Genomic DNA, 22500 nt, shown 5'->3' on the forward strand with positions numbered 1-22500 from the left:
GTTGGGGGAGTCCAGAACCAGTTTAAGAATAAGGGGTAGGCCATTTAGGACTGAGATGAGGAAAACCTTCTTCACCCAGAGTGTTGTGAATATGTGGAATTCTCTGCCAATTCACTGGAGGCCAATTCACTAGATGTTTTCAAGTGAGAGAACAATTTAGCTCTTCGGGCTAAAGGAATCAAGGGATATGGGGAAAAAGCAAGAATGGGGTACTGATTTTAGATGATCAGATATGATCATATTGAATGGCGGTGCTGGCTTGAAGGGCGGAATGGCCTACTCCTGCACCAATTTTTCTATGTTCTTTGTTCTATGTTCTATCCCAGGCAACATCCCAGTTCATCTTGATAGCACATACCACCAGATTCAAAAATAGCTCCTTCCGCACCTTGTCTGTTTTCATCTCTGGTCTTTGTCCAACCATCTGCCTTTCAAAACCCTCCCTCGTCTGTCTTCACCAATGACCTTGCCCCATCTACGCTAGTCCCACCTGCCTGCGTTGGGCGCATATCCCTCGAAAACTTTCCTATCCATGTACCTGTCCAAATATCTTAAATGTTGTTCGGGACGTGTAGATGGGGCATGTTGGTCGGCGTGGACAAATTGGGCTGAAAAGCATGTTTCCATGCTGTATGTCTCTATGACTCAATGAAGTTGGGTTTTGTAAAATCAACCTAGCTGGGGACAGAGATTATGTAGATAAGTACAATGCACTGTACTTACAGATGTAGACAGATCACATTTCGACCATGCCATAATGGACTGGTATAATCAACGCAGTTTCCATCCAGTTACATTTATCAATATTATGATGGCCAATAACTTTTCCTGCTGTGCAGCATTAAGACACTCAGGAATGAATTATAATCATTTCCATAAAAAGTGCATTAGCGGAGAGTGTCCTGGTTTAATGTCGGCTCCAGTCCATACTGTTACACCACATCCTCCAGAGTGTTGGAGGGCATGCAGCCCCATTACCTCTCTGCAGTGTACTCTTTGCTCATTGATCACCCTTCCCACAGGACTGCTATAGATCAACCGCCAGCCAATTGTGGACATTAATTGTCTGTTAAAATATTGTCTCACATCTGTCCCGCCATTGATTCCTCCACATCCACAAATCAGTGTTGTCACTGAATCACTCATCCCCCTTTCTACTGTTAAATAAACTTCACCTTCTGTCAACAAAGGAGCATAGGCTTGGGACATCCTGCGCAAGGGAAGGAGGGGAGTTGAGTATCAAAAAGTCCTCCAAATAATTTATCCGGGGCCCAGAACTCAGAATCAAAAAAAAGTGTTGAAGGCAGGAATCTTGACCTCATTTGAAAGGTATCTGGATGTTCATGTTATTCGCATAACTTATCGGGTCAGGGAACTGGGAGATGGGATTAGTCTCAATAATTTTCTTTGTGAACAAATGCATAGAACGGCCTCAATGACATATCGACAAAGGTTTAGAGGGACAGGGGCCAAACATGGGCAGGTGGGACCAGTGTAGATGGGGCATCTTGGTCAGCATGAGCAAGTTGGGCCGAATGGCCTGTTTCCGTTCTGTATATGATTCTGATTCTATTCCTCAAAAAGGCAGCTGATATTATCAAAGACCCACTCTGGCCATGCTCTCATCTTCCTGCTACCATCGGAAAGAGGTCACAGGACCCTGGGAACCGTGACCTCCAGCTTCAGGATCAGTCTCTTCCCATCAATCGTCAGGCTCTTGAACACTGCACTAACTACAACATTACCTCAGCAACTATGATCTGCTAAGCACTTTGTTTTAGTTGCATCACAGATGGGTTTTGAACTATTGTGCTCTAGTTACCTCAGGTATGCTCTAATTACTGATTATTAATTTATTGTATTATTAATTATTATATATTTATTTGTGCATTATTGCATTATTTGGCATAAAGCTGCTGCAAGTAAGAATTATTTTGTTCGGTTGCCAGCACTTATGACAATGAAATGCTCCTGATATTTGATTTGTAAAGGAAGATAAAATATAACCAAAAGGACACAAAGTTCTGGAGTAATTCTGGGGTTCAGGCAGCATCTCTGGAGTACATGGATGGGTGATGTTTCGGATCGGGATGCTTCTTCAGACCCTGAAGCCTACAGATCCTTCCTCAGGGAGTTCCAGGACTTGGACCCAGCGATTTAGTTTTAGGTTTATTCTGGTCATGTGTACAGTGAAAAGCTTTGCTTGCATGCTATCCAAACAGATCATATAATACAATACGTAAATAAAATTAAGTCAAAAGGTTCTGGAAGGTTAGTCTAATACGTTAACCAATGTGCTCCCCACCTGCTGTTATAGCTGAAGAAGGGTCCCGGCCCGAAACATTGCCTATCCATGTCCTAAAGAGATGCCGCCCGTCCCGCTGAGTAACGACAGCGCCTTGAAGCTCTCAAAACCAATTTCACCCAGAGCTTACACAACTTACTTCAGACTTTAGAGATACAGTGTAGAAACAGGTCCTTCGGTCCTTCGTGTCCACACTGACCAGCGATCACCCCGTACACTAACCTACACCCGACACACACTCGGGACAATTTTATCAATTCCAATTAACCTATAAATCTGTACGTCTTTGGAGTGTGGGAGGAAACTGGAGCACCCAGAGAAAACGGTCACAGGGAGAACGTACAAACTCAGGGCTGAGTGAGTAAGGGTGGGGTGTCAGGGGTTATGGGGAGAAGGCAGGATAATAGGGCTGAGAGGGAAAGATAGATCAGCCATGGTTGAATAGAGGAGCAGACGTGATGGGCCGAATGGCGTAATTCTGCTCTTGGAACTTATGGAGCTCCATACACACAGCGGTAGAGTTGCTGCCTTACAGTGCAGAGGACTTAGTCAGGATTGAACAAGGGCCTCTGCACTGTAAGGCAGCAACTCTACCGCTGCGCCACTATGCCGCCCCAAAGTTGACAAATAAATATGATTGTTATGATTAGCCTGGGCTGGATTAGATCCAGACCGTTGATGTGTAAAAAACACTGCAAGGGTCTAATGCCGGACTGGGGACACATCAGTCAGTGAGGTGATCACCGTATCCCAGCTGATTCACACTTCCGGGATAATTTGAACGCTGGAGGAGGGCAACGTGACAGCTGTTGCAGACGGTGCACAGATTGTTACTATGAGCATGCTGCTGTGAGAGAAGGAAGTCGTTTGTATTGCCGTCTGTTGCAATCATTCCAATGTCAAAATTGGCTCGATGCTTGACGGGAGTCCAAGAAATGCGGGACATGAGCAGACTAGAACCCAGTAGCATGAAGACAAAACACAATGAGTGGGTGGAGAGTGTTAACAAAACCAGTCGGTAGCAAGATCGTGGATGAATGAATCATGGACTGAACAAACAAAGCCCAAAAGGTACTGGACAACATGGAAGGTCAAAGAATCATTGAGTCATATAGCACGGAAACAGATCCCAACTCATCCATGCCAACCAATATGCCCCATCTAAGCTAGTCCAATTTACCTGGGTTTGGCCCATATCCCGCTAAACCTTTCCTATCCATGTACCTGTCCATGTGGCTCACAAAGAGCGAAACACAAAGTGCTGGAGTAACTCAGAGGGTCAGGCGGCATCTCTGGAGGACATGAATAGTCAACGTTTCAAATCAGGAACCTTCTTCAGACTGATAAGAGGGAGCATAAGATGGAAAAGAGACGTGTGGAGAGGGGGCAGGACAAGCCTGGCGAGTGTTGGGTGAAAGGTTATTTTGTGTGAGGGTTTGTTCGTAGCATGTTGATGATTGCATGGCATTGAGCCTTGCCAATGTTATGGGAAACACCCCAGCAATGACCACAAGGAGGACAATGGTGTCCCATTTGGGTCGCCCCATTACAGAAGGATGTAGGGGCTTGGGAAATGGTGCAGAAGGTGTTTACCAGAATGATCGACACAAAATGCTGGAGTAATTCAGCAGGACAGGCGGCATCTCTAGAGAAGAAATGGGTGACGTTTTGGGTCGAGACCCTTCACCAGAATGAAGCATGGATTAGAGGGTGTTAGTTTAGTTTAGTTTAGCTTAGTTTAGTTTAGTTTAGTTTAGTTTAGTTTAGAGATACAGCGTTGAAACAGGCCCTTCAGCCCACTGAGTGTGTGTTGATCGGTAAACATTGGTACACCTTCACTATCCTACACACGAGGGACAATATACAATTTTTATCAAAGCCAATTAACCTACAAACATGTATGTCTTCGGAATATGGTAGGGAACTGGGGAAATGGAGAGAACATACAAACTCATGGGGAGAACATACAAACACAGACAGCAAGATTGAATCTGGGTCACTGATGCTGTAAGGCAGCGACTCTACCGCTACGCCACAGTGCCACCCTAATTAATTATTGGAAAGATAGGTATGTAGGTAGATAATGGTAGCTAAGAGTGAGAGAGAGACAGACAGACAGACAGACAGACAGACAGACAGACAGACAGACAGACAGACAGACAGACAGACAGACAGACACAGAGACAGAGACAGACACAGACAGACAGACAGACAGACAGACAGACAGACAGACAGACAGACAGACAGACAGACAGACAGACAGACAGAGGCAGAGGCAGAGGCAGAGACACAGACACAGAGACAGAGAGAGACAGACTGATCCCCCTGACTAAATAAAAATACAGAAACATTGGAAGCAGTCCAAAGGAAATTCAAGAGTCAAGAGTATTCATTTATCATATGTACCAGATATGAACCAGAACTGTGACATTCTTACTTGCTGCAGGTTTACAGTCAATTTAGATGCAATAAAAAACCCATTAATATACAATAAATTATTAGTTATTCTAATCTAGATCTATTGTAATCTAGTTTTGCAAAAATACGAAGTACATAGAGCACCCTAGTAGTGCAAAATCTGGAGTGGATCAATGCTGAGTTTGGTGCATGGAATTATACCCAGGCTAATTCCAGGGATCAAAGGGTTATCCCATCAAGAGAAGCTACACAGTTTGTGTCTGTATTCCCTGGAGTTTAAAGTGTGGCCATGTTCAAACATGTAAGATCATAAGGAAGCTCGAAAGGGTGGAGGTTGAGATGTTTTCACAGGTGCAAGAGTCACCAACAAGGGGGCATGGATATAAAATAAGGGGCCGGTCCTTTAAAGCTGAAATGCAATGAAAGTTCTTCTCTCAGAGGATGGCTGATGCCAGATCTCCCAGGGTAGGGGAATCAAAAGCCAGAGGACAAAGTTTAAGGTGCAAGGGGAAAGATTTACTAGGAACCTGAGGAGTAACTTTTTCTCTCAGAGTTTGGTCTGTACATGGAACGAGCTGCCAGAGGTGGTAGTTGTGGCAGGTACAATAACATTATTTAAAGGACACTTGGATGGGTACATGGGTAGAATAGGTTTAGAGGGATATGGGCCTAAAACGGGCAGGTTAGACTAGTAGATGGAGCATGTTGGTCGGCGTGGACAAGTTGGGCAAGTTTCCATCCTGTATGACTCCATGACTCTTTCTACCAAAGTATATTTCAGCTTGAAGAAGAGCCCCGACTCGTTAATCCAGCTTATTGTGTCTTTTGCTATATTTCATTCACAACGTTAAACCCTTGAACACTACCTTATAATCAGCTGGACCTGGCATCGTTTGCTTTGTTTCGACAGCTTGCATGCGAGGAACGGTGGATCCAAACCCTCCTCTTGTTGAACTCTCATATAAGGCTTTCATCTGGCTTTCTCGGGCAACAGTGTGGTTTGTGACGTTGTATGTTCCTGGACCTGTTGAAATGAGAAACTCTCTCCAGTCTTGTCCAACAAATTGCGACTGAACAGTGAGCATCTCTTCCACCCACAACATCTTCCACCCACAATATCATCCAAGTATCAGACCGACACAAAGTGCTGGAATAACTCAGCGGGTCAGACTGTATATCTGGAGAAAAGGATGGGTGATGTTTCGGGACGGGACTCTTCTTCAGACCTCCTCTGCACCTTCTCCAAAAACCTCCACCTCTTTCCTGTGATGGGGTGACCAGAACGACACGCAGTACTCCAAATAAAGTAGATGGGACAAGTAAACACTTGATTCTATAGGGCAACTTTTCTCCGGAGAACAGTGCAAAAGGTAAATCATGCTCCCTCAGGAGGATGCTGGATGAATATAGAGGACTGCCTCTGGAACTGATGCGCCTCAATGTTGAGAACCATATTCCGCACTCTGTATCTTCCCCTTTGCTCTACCCTTTGTGCTACAGGTTGACCTGACTGTATTGATATACAGTGTGATCTGATCTGACTGGATAGCAGGCAAAACCAAGCATTTCACTGTACCTAATAACACTAAAACGTAAAGCTAACATCCTCCATGTTTATCCAGCAGCTTCCTGCGTATGTCCACAAACACTGCATGTCTCAAACATTACCTGTGGGAGCCGATCTATCATTTGCACTGTTCCCTGGAGAAAAGGAGGACTGTGGAATCTAGAGTGTTGAATTGTACCATGTACTTTATTTGGGGTACTGCATGAAGTTCTGGTCGCGTCATTTACAGGAAAGATGTGGAGAAGGTGCACAGGAGGTTTGAAGCAGGGTCCCAACTCGAAACGTCACCCATCCTTTTACTCCAGAGATGCTGCCTGACCCGCTGAGTTACTCCAGCACTTTGTGTCTGTCTTTGGCATAAACCAGCATCTGCAGATCTTGGTTTCTATCATCCAAGTATCTCTTCCAACCCAAAACACCATCCAATTTTCAAAACCAGAATGCCCAATTCTTTATAATATCAATAATTATGACATTGATTTCAATACTGGCTTAAATTGAACGCTAATTTAAGCAGTTTGTGAGCCATGACTGTATTAGTTTTGTTTAATTAAAATGACATCCATTCTGACACGAGGTTAGTTTTTACTAGATGGCAATTTAATAAAAGTTAATCTGACTGCATGTTCAAGGGCGGCACAGTGGCATAGCTGGTAATGTTGTAGCCCCACAGCGTTAGAAATCCGGGTTCGATCCTGACCTTATCTCCTGTCTGTGTGGACTTTGGACATTCTCAAACAGTGAAAGGCCTGGAGAGAGTGGATGTGGAGGATGTTTCCACTAGTGGGAGAGTCTAGGACCAGAGGACATAGCCTCAGAATAATAGGGCGTACCTTTAGAAAGGAGATGAGGAGGAATTTCCTTAGTCAGAGGGTGGTGAATCTGTGGATTTCATTGCCACAGATGGCTGTGAAGGCAAAGTCAATGGATATTTTTAAGGTGCAGATTGACAGATTCTTGATTAGTAAAGGTTTCAAAGGTTACAGGGAGAGGCAAGAGAATGGGATTGAGAGGGAAAGATAGATCAGCCATGATTGAATGGCAGAGTTGATTCAATGGGCCAAACGGCCTACTTCTGCGCCTATGCGCCGAATGGCCTACTCCTGCACCTATTTTCTATGTATCTATGTATCTATGTAACTTATGAACTCCCTGTGAGCACATGGGTTTCCACTGGGTGTCCTGGTTTCCTCCCACATCCTAAAGACATGTGGGTTTGTAAGTTACCTTGGTCAGCATACGACTTTTCTGTTATCCCACTTTCGCATCCACTTCCTACACACCAGGAGCAGCTTATAGAGGTCAATCATCTAAAAATTGTCCCTGTTTAAGAAGGAACTGCAGATGCTGGAAAATCGATGGTAGACAAAAATGCTGGAGAAACTCAGAGGATGTGGCAGCATCTATGCAGCGAAGGAAATAGGCGACGTTTCGGGTCGAGACCTTTCTTCAGACTGATGTCGGGGTGGGGGGGGCGGAAAGGAGAAAGGAAGATGTGGAGACAGTGGGCTCTGGGAGAGCTGGGAAGGAGAGGGGAAAGAAGGAGAAAGCAGGGACTACTGAAGAAGGGCAGAGTTCCCCTTGTCCTCACTTTCCACCCTACAAGCCGTCACATACAACAAATAATCCTCCGACATTTTCGCCACCTCCAATGGGATCCCACCACAGGCCACATCTTCCCATCTCCTCCCCTTTCGACTTTCCACAGAGACCGCTCCCTCCGTAACTACCTGGTCAATTTGTCCCTTCCCACCCAAACCACCCCCTCTCCTGGCACTTTCCCTTGCAACCACAGGAAATGCTACCTCCCCCCTTGACTGTATCCAAGGACCTAAGCAGTCTCCCAGGTATGACAGAGGTTCACCTGCACCTCCTCCAACCTCATCTATTGCATCCGCTGCTCTAGGTGTCAACTGCTCTACATCGATGAGATCAAGCGTAGGTGTGGCGATCGCTTCAACTCCCCCTCCCATTCCGAATCCGACCTTTCTGTCCTGGGCCTCCTCCATGGCCAGAGTGAGGCCCACCGTAAATTGGAGGAGCAGCACCTCATATTTCGTTTGGGTAGTTTACGCCCCAGCGGTATGAACATTGACTTCTATAATTTCAGGTAGTCCCTGCTTGCTCCTTGTTTCCCCTCCCTTTCCCAGCTCTCCGCTCTCCCACAGCCCACTGTCTCCGCCTCTTCCTTTCTTCTTCCCGCCCCCCCTCCCCCCACCACCACCACATCAGTCTGAAAATGGGGCCTCGACCCGAAACGTTGCATATTTCCTTTGCTCCATAGATGCTGCCTCTCACGCTGAGTTTCTCCGGCATTTTTGTCTATCTCAAGAGTTCAAGAGTTCCAGAGAGTTTTATTGTCATGTGTCCCTGATAGGGCAATGAAATTCTTGCTTTGCTTTAGCACACAAGAACATAGTAGGCACGAATACAGAACAGATCAGTGTGTCCATATACCAGTGCAAATAAACAGATTATTGGCTATTCATGTTCAGAGTTTTGTCCGAGCCAAGTTTAATAGCTTGATGGCTGTGGGGAAGACTCTGTTCCTGAACCTGGACATTGCAGTCTTCAGGCTCCTGTACCTTCTACCTGAAGGTATCAGGGAGATGAGTGTATGTCTCGGATGGTGTGTGTCCTTGATGATGCTGCCAGCCTTTTTGAGGCAGCGACTGTGATAGATCCCCTCGATGGACGGGAAGTTAGAGCTGATGATGGACTGGGCAGTGTTTACCACTATTTGTAGTCTTTTCCACTCCTGGGCGCTCAGGTTTCCGAACCAAGCCACGATGCAACCAGTCAGCATGCTCTCCGCTGTGCACCTGTAGAAGTTAGAGAGAGTCCTCCTTGACATACCGGCTCTCCGTAATCTTCTCAGGAAATAGAGGCGCTGATGTGCTTTCTTTATGATTGCATCAGTTTTCTCGGACCAGAAAAGATCTTCAGAGATGTGCACGCCCAAGAATTTGAAGCTCTTGCCCCTTTCCACCATCGACCCGTTGATATAAACGGGACTGTGGGTTCCCATCCTACCCCTTCCAAAGTCTACAGAGACCCAGTTCTGTGAGTTTGGTAACCAGCTTGGAGGGGATGATTGTATTAAACGCCGAGCTGTAATCAATGAATAACAGCCTGACATATGAGTTGTTGTTGTCCAAGTGGTCCAGAGCGGAGTGGAGAGCCAGTGAGATCGCCTCCACCATTGATCTGTTGTGGCGGTAAGCGAACTGCAGAGGCTCCAGGTTTTTGTCGAGGTAGGAGTTGATTTGCGCCATGATCTACCTCTCAAAGCACTTCATCACCACCGACGTTAGTGCCACAGGTCGATAGTCATTGAGGCACATCACCTTGCTCTTCGCCTTAGAAATTGTCCCTGGTGTGTACGGAGTGGATATGAAGGTAGGATAGCATGGAACTTGTATACCCACCAAGATGCCCCATCTAAGTTAGTCCCATTTGCTAGATGGGTTTTCACACCATGTTATGGCCACCATTACTGATATTGAATTCCTCCAACATTTTGTGCGTTACTAAAATTAACTGAATGAACTTATATTCCACAAAGATGTACAGGTTTGTAGGTTAATTGGCAACAGTAAATTGTGCCTAGTGTATAGGATAGAACTAGTGTAAGGGAGATCGTTGGTCGGCGTGGATTCGGTGGGCTGAATGGCCTGTTTCCACGCTGTATCTCTAAACTAAACTAAACTCCCTGGTGTTCATAACTTGCCATAAATCAGCTTATCCCCATTTCAAATTCAGACAGGAGCAATAACGACCATTGAAATATAGATCTTTTGTCCACAAATTCAACAAATATTAACTAGTAATTCAGAGGAAGGAAGGTTTGTACTAACAGCAAATAATTGCAAATACAGTCTCAAATATTCTTCTTCTCGTATTTGCAGTAGACAGTCAGGATCTTTATTCCTGGTGCAAATGTCAAAGACCAGAGGACATAGCGTTAAGGTGAGGGGGCTTCTTTTAGAGATGTGTGAGCAAGCTATTTTTTAGAGGGAAAGTAGTGAGTGCCTGGAGCATGTTAACAGGGGTGGTGGCATTTAAAAGGCTTTTGGATAGGCACATGGATATGCAGGGAATGGAGGGAAAGGGATCAGTACTTTCTTGTTATCATAGAGTAATTGAGTCATTAAGGTATAGCATCATACAGCGTGGAAGCAGGCGCTTCGAGCCAACTTGTCCTTGCAACCAATAGACAATAGACAATAGGTGCAGGAGTAGGCCATTCAGCCCTTCGAGCCAGCACCGCCATTCAATGTGATCATGGCAGATCATCCCCAATCAGTATCCCATTCCTGCCTTCTCCCCATATCCCCTGACTCCGCTATCTTTAAGAGCCCTATCTAGCTCTCTCTTGAAAGTATCCAGAGAACTGGACTCCACCGCTCTCTGAGGCAGAGAATTCCACAGACTCACATCTCTCTGTGAGAAAAAGTGTTTCCTCGTCTCCATTCCAAATGGCTTACCCCTTATTCTTAAACTGTGGCCCCTGGTTCTAGACTCCCCCAACATCGGGAACATGTTTCCTGCCTCTAGCGTGTCCAAACCCTTAACAATCTTATATGTTTCAATAAGATTCCCTCTCATCCTTCTAAACTCCAGAATGTACAAGCCCAGCCGCTCCATTCTCTCAGCATATGACAGTCCCACCATCCCGGGAATTAACCTTGTAAACCTACGCTGCACTCCCTCAATAGCAAGAATATCCTTCCTCAAATTAGGGGACCAAAACTGCACACAATACTCCAGGTGTGGTCTCACTAGGGATGCCCCATCTAAGCTAATCCATTTTGTATGTGTTTGGCACATATCCCTCTGAGCCTTTCCTATCCATGCATATGTCCAAATGTCTTTTAAATTCCCTTTTAGTACCTGCCTCAACTACCTCCTCTGGCAGCTCATTCCATTTGCCCACCAGCCTCTCTGGTTCCTATTAAAACTTTCCCCTCTCACCTTAAACCTATGTCCTCTTAGAGTCATAGTCACACTTCGGCCCAACCTGCCCAACATGCCCCATCTAGTCCCACCTTCCTGCATTTGGCCCATATCCCTCTAAACCTGTCGTACCCATGTACCTGTCTAAATGTTTCTTAACATTGCAATAGTACCTGCTTAAACTAGTTCTTGATTCCCCTATCCTGGGTAAGAGACTCTGTGTATTCACCCTATCTATTCTCCTCATGATTTTGTACACGTCTATAAGATCACCCGTCAGCCTCCTGTACCGTGATGTTTGGCGCAGACATTATGGGCTGAAGGGCTGTATTGTTCTATGTTTTATGTTCCAGGTCCGTGCCCTTTGATGGTTCTTCACCTGAAACTAAATATTCTCCCAACTGACAACCACACAAGTAATTATAGCATTTAGTTGAATATTGCCCGACTTTAATGACCAAAGCATTGTAAGAGAACTCTGAGGGTCGTTCTTTAGAAAGTTAGAATCATTGAACAAAAGAAAAATCAATTACTAATATTCATTAGCTTCCCATATTCCATTACATCTGTTGCCTGAATCTTATTGAAACATCATTTTCTATGCTACGATGTATCACAGAGAGAAAATAAATGCCATGAATGCAAGTATTGAACACAAAGTAAGATGTAATAAAATTCAGCGATCTTATGTGCAGTGTCAGACAACATAATTGCATTTCAGTGCATTGCCATTTTTTAACTCTCAGCTTAAACACAATTAACGTTAATATTTGTTCTCCTGGCCAGTCAATAAAATGCACTAAGCAGTCGCCACAGACATAATTATTTTAGTAAAAGGAAATTCCGCCATGAAATGGCATTTAGAATACTAACGCTTTAAGGAGACACAAGGAACTGCAGATGCGGTTATCTTGAGTAATACAAGGCACTGGAGGAACTCAACAGGTCAGGCAGCTTCTCGGAAGGACTGAGATAGGCGATCTTTCGGGTTGGGATCCTTCCTCACAAATCCTGAGAAATGTAGTTTCTGGAGAAGAGGAATGCTGTTGACTCAACTACCTTCTCTGGCAGCTCGTTCCATATACACACCACCCTCTGTGTGAAAAGGTTGCGCCTCAGGTTCCTACTAAATCTTTTCCCTCTCACCTTCAACCTATGTCCTCTGATTCTTCGTTCCCCTGCCCTGGCCAAAAGATTCTGTGTATTCATCCTATCTGGGGCGGCACAGTGGCGCAGCAGTGGAGTTGCTACCTCTGGTTCGATCCTGACTACGTGTGCTGTCTGTATGGAGTTTGTACATTCGCCCCTGCGACCACATGGGTTTTCTCTGGGTGCTTCGGTTTCCTCCCATACTTCAAAGACGTACAGGTTTGTAGGTTATGGGTTCTGTAAATTGTAAATTGTCCCTAGTGTGCGGGATAGTGTTAGTGTATGAGGTGATCAATGGTTGGTGTGGACTCGGTGGGCCAAAGGGCCTGTTTCCGTGCTGTATCTCTAAAGTCTATTCCACTCATGATTTTACACACCCGTATAAAATCACCCACCAGCCTCCAACACTTCAAGGTATAAAGTCCTAGCCGGCCCAACCACTCCCTATAGCTCAGGTCCTCGAGTCCTGACAACATCCTCGTAAATCGCACGGTGAACCTATGTGCTCTATGTTCTATATTTGGATGACCAGACATTCCAATGGTTAGTGCTGACAACAAGGGATAGTGCAGGACCATGTAGAGTATACAGAGAAGCTAGTGTGATGAAATCCATGTATTTTCCTGAACAAGATGATCAAGGCAGTTTCTCCAGTGGGATCTTCCACATTCATAACCTCAACCAGCAAGAAGGGCAAGGGCAGGCAGTAGGTCCGTGGAAATACCTGCACCAGGTATCTTTCCCTCTCAATCCCATTCTCCCGCCTTCTCCCAATAATCCTTAACACCATTACTAATAAAGGATCTTTTGATCTCCGCTTTAAAAATAACCAATGACTTGGCCTCCACAGCCGTCTATGGCAATGAATTCCAATCATCCCCGGGATCATTCTCCTAAACCTCCACTCCTCCCTCTCCAACACCAACGCGTCCTTCCTCAGATATGGGGTCCAAAACTGTTCATCATACTGCAGATGTGGTCTGACCAGTGCCTTATAAAACCGCGGCATTGCATCATGTTGTTTTAAGTGAAATTGCAAGTTCAAGTGACGAAGTGATCGGTCTGAATTTACCGCTGCCAACCAAAGACAACATTCTCACCTCTCGCTCCTTCCATTTAGCACCAATCTCCTGCTGCCAGCAACACTTATTCTTGCTCACAAATACCAATTATCACTCCTATTATACAAAAAAAATCCTCTTAAGCCCTAGCCCACTCTGCTGAGAGTTGGAGAGTCATAGTCCCACAGCATGGAAACAGGCCTTTCAGCTCAACTTGTCCGACCCAACCAACAGCCCCCATTTAAGTGCCCCCCCCCCCCCCATTTGTCTGCATTTAGCCCAAATCCCACTAAATCTTACCTATCCTTGTACCTATACAAGTCCTATTAATACAGCATGAAATAACCTACTGGGAATGTCATTAAAGACTGCTCTTTAGAAGTGAGGTCTACTATTGGTCATAGACCAACAAAGTGGAACAAGGGAACCAGGCGAACTTCCATCGATATCACCAACACAACACAATTGCAGAACTGTAAATATGTTTATTATTATCACGTGTACTGTGGAAAACTTGGTTTTAGATGGTATCCAGTCGAATCAAGAATAAGTCAATATAATCAAGTCAAAACCCTGCTACAATGAGCAGAGCAAAGGAGAAGATACAGAGTACAGAATATAGTTCTCAGCATTGTAGCGCACCAGTTCCTTAGACAAAGTCCAATGCCCACAATGGGGTAGAGGTGAATCGGACAATACCCTAGCTTATGGAAGGATCGTTCAAAAGGATTATAACAGAGGGGAAGAAGCTCTTCCCGAGTCTGGTGGTGCTCGCTTACAAGCTTCTGTACCTTCTGCCAGACAGGAGCAGGAAGAAGAAGGAATGACCAGGGTGGGATGTCCTTGATTATGTTGGCTACTTTCCCAAGGCAGCATGAAATGTAGATGGAGTCATGGTTCATATGTTATAGGAACAGAATTCGGCCATTTGGCCCATCAAGTCTATTCCTCAATCCAATCACAGCTGATCCATCTTTCTCTCTCAACCCTATTCTCCCCATAAATCCTGGCACCTGTACTAATCAAGAGTCTGGCAATCCACCTTAAAATATCCATTGACTTGGCTCCACGGCTGTCTGTAGCAATGAATTCTATAGATTCACCACCCTCTGACTAAAGAAATTCCTCCTAATCTCCTTAAGGTACGTCCTTTTATTTTATGACCTCTTGTCTTAGACTCTCCCACTAGTGGAAACGTCCCCTCTACATACACTCTATCCAGGCTTTTCACTATTCAGTAAGTTTCAATGAGGTACCCCCTCATCCTTCTAAACTCCAGCGAGTACAGGCCCAGTGCCGTCAAACACTCATCGTATGTTAACCCAATCATTCCTGTGATCATTCGTGTAAACATCCTCTGGACCTTCTCCAATGCCAGCGCATCCTTCCTCAGAAATGGGGACCAAAACTGCCTACAATGGTAACCCTTTACATGAACTGAATCTTTTTAATTCCTTAGCAAGCGTCAGGGTTCCGTGAAGAATCCCATTGGAATACAATACTAAAATTATCTGTGTTTTCAAAGTGTACCTATCATAGGTTTAACTTGTTTCTGGGGGAAGTTTATTTCAAGTGGAACTTCTTCAGATCACTGAAGAGTAAAAGCAAAGAGCACATGGTTCAAACTTTCCCTCATGCCATTTCAGGAAGGATGTAGAGGCTTTGGTGCAGAAGAGGTTTACCAGAATGCTGTCTGCATTAGGGGATATCAGCTGCAAAGAGAGGTTGGACACATTTGGATTGGTTTCTCTGGAGCATCAGTGGCTGAGAGGAGGCATGATGGCATAGCTTTAAGGGGCTGTCCCACTGTGGCGACCTAATCTGCGAGTTTAGAAGAGTTTGTCCTCGACTCAAACTCGCAGCATGGTCGACACGCGGTCCTAGGAGGTCCTATGAGGTCACTGGAACTCTCCTTCATGCTCGAGGGAAGTTCCCGCATACTCGCGGCCTCAGCTAGGTTGCGGGAAAATTTTCAGCATTTTGAACATTTTTCCACGAGTAAGATTTGGTCGACATGGTTCTTTTTAACTCGTAGTGCAGTGGAGTGGGGTCGCTATTTAGTTACAGGCAGTTGAGGGCAGCCATAGGACTCGCGGATTAGGTCGCCGCAGTGGGACAGCCCCTTTAAGGTGAGAAGGACAAAGTTTAAAGGAGATGTGCGGGGCATGTTTTTTACAGAGTGCTGGGGGGCTGGAACGAGCTGCCAGGGGTGGTGGTGGAGGCAGATATGATAGTGGTGTTTAAGAGGCTTTCAGGTAGGTGCATGGAAATGCAGGGAAAGGAGAGATAGGGATTATGTGCAGGCAGAGGAGATTTTGACAGCACAGTGGCGCAGCGGTAGAGTTGCTGCCTCATAGCGTCAGAGATCTGGGTTCGATCCTGACAGTGGGTGCTGTCTGTATGAAGTTTGCACGTTCTCCCTGCGACCGTTTGGATTTTCTCTGGGTGCTCCGGTTTCCTCCCACATTCCAAAGACATGCTGATTTGTAGGTTAATTTGCTTCTGAAAATTGTCCCTAGTGTGCGGGTAGAACTAGTGTACGGTGATCGTTGCTCGATGTGGACTAGGTGAATGGAGGGACTGTTTCCATGCTTATCTCTAAAGTTCACTTTCATACGTTATAGGAGCAAAATTAGCCCACTGAGTCTACTAGGCCAGTCAATCATGGCTAATCTATCTTTCCCTCTCTACCCAATTCTCCTGCCTTCTCCCCATAAACCTTGACACCCTTACTAATCAAGAATCTGTCAATCTCCACCTGCATTAAAATAAACTGCATTAAAAGTAAACTAAACTAAAAATGAGTTTAACTTGGCATCATGTTCGACACAGACATTGTTAGCCACAAGGCCTGTTCCTGTGCTGTACTGCTCTATGTTCCATGTTCCATGCTCTATGTAAACGTGGCTACAGACCTGGGTCACATATTGTCCGAAGGTCCTCTGTGAACCTTACTGCATTCTGACCAAATGGGACGTTGCTCCTTGTCGAAATCCTCTTCAGAGTTTGCAAAGCCGTGCGTGGATCATCGTACCATCCAGGAGCCGGGGTGATGGACTTATCGGGCAGGAACCTCTGTTGTGACAGAGAGTGGAATTTACACAACGTGTTGTAATCATCGCCATATTAAATAGCCACAAGGCCCAAAAACTGCAGGTATAAACTGTGGTAGACAAAATGCTGGAGAAACTCAGCGGGTGAGGCAGCATCTATGGAGAGAAGGAATAGAGACCGTTCTTCAGACTCTGAGTCTGAAGAAGGGTCTCGACCTGAAACGTCGCCTATTCTTTCTCTCCATAGATGCTGCCTCATCCGCTGAGTTTCTCCAGCATTTTGTCTACCTTCGATTTTTCCAGCATCTGCAGTTCTTTCTTAAACAGGTATAAACTGCGGGTGATCATCTCAGTAAATCAGACAAATCTCCGCATTCCACAGATGGAAACAGGCCCTTAGGTCCAACTTTCCCAATGACCAACCTGTCCCATCTGCACTAGCCCCCCTGCCTGCATTTGCCCCATACTCCTCTAAACCTGTCCTATCCATGTTCCATTCTAATTGCTTATTAAACATTGCGATAGTCCCTGCCTCAACTACCTCCTCTGGCAGGTCGATCCATACACCCACCACACTTTGATTTAAAAAGTTACCCCTCAGGTTCCTATTAAATCTTTCCCCCCTCACCTTAAACCTATGTCTTCTGGTTCTCCATTTCCCTACTCTGGGCGAAAGGCTGTGCATTTACCTGATCTATTCCTCTCATGATTTGTACACCTCGATAAGATTGCAAGTTGGAAACTGCTGCAGAAACCAGCAACAATGCAGCTATCATGCAGCACTAGTGGTGCAGCTAGTAGATCTGCTGCCTCATAGTACCAGAGAGTTGGTATTTCCGTTTTTGCGCGGTTTTCATAATAGAGCTTTTGTTTCTTTTTCTTTCTTTCTTTTCTATGGTCTATTTCTTAACTTTTTTCCCTAACTCTTTGTCTAATTGGTTTTTCTTTTTGATCACTCTTTTACACTAACACAACTCTCTCACTCTTTCTTTACTTTCTTTATTTCTATCTTTCCTTAAAGCTTAAAAAATGAAGGGGTACAATAAATGTAATAAGATTTATGTGGCTTGTACTACTGTAATTTACTGTACTTCTAATAAATAAAAAAATATATATTTTTTTTTAAAGTACCAGAGACCCGGGTTCGATCCTGTCCTCGGGTGTAGTCTCTGTGTAGTTTGCACGTTCTTCCTGTGAACCTGTGGGTTTCCTCCTGGTGCTCTGGTTTCTTCCCACATCCCAAAGACATGTGGGTTTGTCAGTTGTGGCCTCTATAAATTGCCCCCAATGTGTAGGGAGTGGATGAAAAAGTGGGATAACCTAAACGTGTGCACGGGTGATCGATGGTCGACGTGGACTGGGTGGGTCGAAGGACCTGTTTCCATGTTGCATCTCTAAACTAAACTAAACCAAAGTAAACTAAACTAAAGTAAAAAAGACACAAAGTGCTTGAGGTACTCAGCAGGTCAAGCAACAGCACTGGAGAACAGGGTGAAGTTTCGGGTCGGAACCCTTCGTCAGACTGATTGTAGTGGATGGGGGATAAGACAGCAGGGAGAGAGGAGGGCAGGACAAAGCATGGCAGGTAGATACAGGCCAGAGGGGTTTTCTGGTTGGAACAAAGGGCAGAGATAAGAGCAGAAGGTGTGTGAGAGGTTTGAAGAGTTGCAGATTGTGACGCCAGGGGAAGGAAAGTAGTAGTAGTAGTAGTAGTAGTGGGGGGTGGGGGGGGGGGGGGGGGGGGAATAGGTGGGTGTTTAGTTTAATTTAATTTAGTTTAGTTTAGAGATTAAAACCGAAGGAGTGAAACAAAAGGATTGAAGAGTTGCAAATTGTGAAATAAAACTAAAAATGGCTGGCAGTTTAAGCATGTTAAAGAAAATCAATAAAAATGTTTCTGAGTAGCACAGTCTATTCAGTGGATTAGTATTCTCTGGAGCCTTTCCAACGCCAGCACATCCCTCCTCAGACATGGCGCCCAAAACTGCTCACAATACTACCAACACAGACTGACCAGTGCCTCATAAAACCTCAGCATTGCATCCCTTGGCAATTACATGTTGCCAGGACTCGAGGGCCTGTGCTATAGGGTGAGGTTGGGCAGGCTAGGACTTTATTCTTTGGAGCGCAGGGGGATGAGAGGTGAAGTAAATGACAATGGCTAGAGGTGAAAAGGAGACAAATAGGTGTCAGATCAGTTGGCCAGGTGGGCTGAGGAATGGTTGATAGAATACAGAGAAATGTGAGGTGTTGCATTTTGGGAAGTCTAACATGGGCAGGACCTACACAGTGAATGGTAGGGTTCTGGGGAGCTTTGTAGAGCGGAGGGATCTAGGAGTGCAGGTACATACTTCCTTGAAGATGGCACCACAGGTAGATACGGTAGTCAAAAGGCTTTTGGCACACTGGCCTTCATCAGTTAGAGTATTGAGTGTAGACGTTAGGAGGTCATGTTGCAGTTGTATAAGACATTGGTGAGGCTGCATTTAGAGTGGTGTTGAGTTCTGGGCACCATGTTACAGGAAAGATGTTGTCAAGTTGGATAGAGCACAGAGAAGATTTACGAGAATGATGCCCGGACCCAAGGATCGGAGCTATAGGGGGGGGTTGAGGAGGCTGAGACTCTATTCCTTGGACCACAGGAGGATGAGGGGTTTTCTTATAAAGGTGTACAAAATCATGAGAAGAATAGATCAGATAAATGCACAGTCTCTTGCCCAGAGTAAGAGAATTGAGCTCCAGAAGACATAGGTTTAAGGTGAAGGGGGAAAGAATCTGAGGTGTCATTCTTTCTCACAAAGGGTGATGGGTGTATGAGACAGGGACTATTGCAATGTTTAAGAAACAATTAGACAGGTACATGGATGAACAGGTTTAGCGGGATATGGCCCAAACTCAGGCAGGTGGGACGAGTGTAGACGGGACATGTTCGTTGGTGTGGGCTAGTTGGGCCAAAGAGCCTGTTTCCATGCTGTATGACTCGATGACTATGAGGAGAGAAGAGGATTGAAATATAAAGCTGGAGGGAAGGATATGGGTGGAAGGGAAACTGTGGGGAGGGGAGAGGAGAGAGTGGGGATAAAAGGGACACTGTGGGACTCAGGGATGCGTCACGAGTGAACAAATGAATAAAATGTTGGCATAAAAGCAAATTATGAATACACATTGCGCAAAAAAAAGGGAAAAGCATCTTTGACAGTTCTGTCGCACCAAGATTACCTGAGGGAAAACAGCAATTAACGTAGTGTGCACTTCTTAAAATAATATTTTCTGCTTACAGTGTTAGAAACCTTATTAGCACCCACCTATCTGATATAAGCTAACCTATATAACAAGGGTAAATGAAGTGAAGTCAGAGCAATTAACACAATCTGTGATAACGTGAAAGGAATTCATGGAGAGAAGATGAAAATGCAGCAGTGTTGCTCTTTACCTTGGTCTGAGACAGGAATGGTGGGTGCGTAGGCATGAACTTATTCAGTAGAGCTGTGGGTTCGCTAAACTGCCGTTTAATCACATATTTTGCAGGTCCAGGGTAACCCTTGAAAACAAATTGACGAGATAATAGATTAATTTTCAACATAAAACAGAGGGCCGCTAAGATAGTACAATATCTCAAGGCACATAAAAATGCACAAAGTGTTGGAGTGACTCAGCGGGTCAGGTGGCATTTCTGGAGAACACGGGGAGGTGAAGTTTCGGGTCTGGAACCGTCTTCTTTCTCAGAGTCCTGACCTAAAATGTCATCTATCCATGTTCTCCAGAGATGTTGCTTGGCCCACTGAGTTACTCCGGCACTCCGTGTACATTTTTTGTAAACTAGAATCTGCAGTTCCTTGGTTCATCGTCTCAAGTCACACAGTTTTGGTACAAAGTCACATCAGGAGATCTTGGGTTAGGTGATTAGAAGTCTGTTCAGAGAGAAGGCAAAGAAAATATGGTTGCTTTCATAAAGTGACACCACCCCCAGCTTGCAGTTCAGAGAGAAGAAATTGCTGACAGCTGCAAATGTATCCCAGTGCATCACAAAGACCAGACTCCCCACCGCTGACTCCACCTACACTTCACGCTGTCTTGGGAAAACAGCCAAAATAATCATAGACTTGTCCCACCCTAGTCATTCCTTCTTCTCCCCGCTTCTGTCCAGCAGAAGGTACAGAAGTTTGAAAGCACGCAGCATCAGACTCAGGAACAGCTTCTTCCCCTCTGTTACCAGGCTTCTGTAAAGTCCTTTCATAAGCTAGGGTGCTGTCCGATTCACCTCTACCCCATTGTGGACATTGGACTTTGTCTCTGGAACTCCAATACGGGGAACTATATTCTGCATATTGTATCTTTCCTTTTGCTTTACCTTTGTACTTGAGTTGGATTTGATTTGATCATGTTTATGTGTTGTATTATCCGATCTGATTGGATGGCATGCAAAACAAAGCTTGTCACTGTACTTCAGTACACATGAAAATAATAAACTTAAACCGAAAAAAATATATGCCTTCAGAACAATCAGAAATTAACACAATCAGAACAAGGATTAGCAAACTTGCAGATGATACCAAAGTAGGTGGTATTGTAGATAGTGAAGATGGTTGGTAAAAATTACGTCAGGGTCTTGATCAATTGGCCAGGTGGGCTGAGGAATGGTTGATGGAGTTTAATACTAAACGTGAGGTGTTACATTTTGGGAGCACTAACATGGGTAGGACCTACACATTGAATGGCAGGGCACTGGGGAGTGTTGGAGAGCAGAAGGATCTAGCAGTACAGGTACATCGTTTGTTGAAAGTGGCATCACAGGTAGATAGGGTGGTCAAAAAAGGCTTTTGGCACATTAGTCTTCATCAATTGAAGCATTGAGTATAGAAGTTGAGAGGTCATGTTGCAGTTGTATAAGACATTTAGAGTATTGTGTTCAGATTTGGGCATCGTGTTATAGGAAAGATGTTGTCTAGAGTAGTAGAATCAAGAACCAGTGGATATAGATTTAAGGTGAGGGGCGAAAGATTGAATTGCCAAAGAGCCTGTTAGACTATAACTCTAAATCCTAACAAAGACATTTTCATGTTATACATCTAATTGGCATAAAATCTGTTTTGAGAAGTTTCTTGAAGGAAGACAGATAAAGAATCAAGGAGAACTAGGGAGGAAATTATATAGAGTGTAGAACATAGAAAAGTGCTGCACAAGGACCGGCCTATTGGCCCACAATGTCCATGCCAAACATGACGCCAAGATAAACTAATTTCCTCTGCCTCCACATGAGTTCTAGGAGAAGAATTAGGCCATTCGGCCCATCGTCTACTCTGCCATTCAATCATGGCTGATCTATCTTTCCCTCTCAACCCCATTCTTCAGCCTTCTCCCCTTAACACCTGACACCCTTACTAATCAAGAATCTGGCAATCTCCACCTTAAAAATACCCATTGACAGCCTCCACTGCTGTCTGTGACAATGAATTCCACAGAATCACCACCATCTGACTAAAAAAAACTAATGTCCTTTCTAAAGGTATGTCCTTTTATTCCGAGGATATGGCCTCTGGTCCTAGACTCTCCCACTAGTGGAAACATCCTCTCCACGTCCACTCTATCCAGGCCTTTCACTAATCAGTACGTTTCTTTGATGTTCCCCCTCATTCATTTGAACTCCAGTGAGTACAGCCCCAGTGCCGTCAAACGCTCATCGTGTGTTATCCTAATCATTCCTAGGATCATTCTCGTAAACCTCCTCTGGACCCTCTCTAATGCCAGCACATTCTTCCTCAGATATGGGGCCCAAATATGCTCGCAACGCTCCCCAAATGTGGCCTTATCCATGATCCATATCCGTCTATTCCCTGCATATCCATGTGCTGATCTAAAATGCCTCTTCAACACCAATATCGTATCTGCCTCCTCCACCGTCCCTGCCACCAACCCACCACCTTGAGTGTAATTCCAGAGCTCGGGCTCCAGGCAGGTGAATGCATAGCTGCCAATGGGGAAGAGATGGAA

General features: G+C 45.0%; 1 protein-coding gene across 1 annotated transcript in view; it reads right to left on the minus strand.

Moving 5' to 3' along the window:
* Positions 1-22500, minus strand: part of stpg2 (sperm tail PG-rich repeat containing 2) — a 104985-nt gene that overhangs the window by 2804 nt on the left and 79681 nt on the right. Inside the window, exons 7-9 of the mRNA XM_033030237.1 lie at positions 19943-20050; positions 16372-16531; positions 5590-5747 (exon numbers count right to left, since the gene is read on the minus strand). Coding sequence (XP_032886128.1) covers positions 5590-5747; positions 16372-16531; positions 19943-20050 — 426 coding nt within the window. The remainder of the gene's footprint in view (positions 1-5589; positions 5748-16371; positions 16532-19942; positions 20051-22500) is intronic.

Source organism: Amblyraja radiata, chromosome 1, assembly GCF_010909765.2.
Source record: "Amblyraja radiata isolate CabotCenter1 chromosome 1, sAmbRad1.1.pri, whole genome shotgun sequence".
NCBI lineage: Eukaryota > Metazoa > Chordata > Chondrichthyes > Rajiformes > Rajidae > Amblyraja > Amblyraja radiata.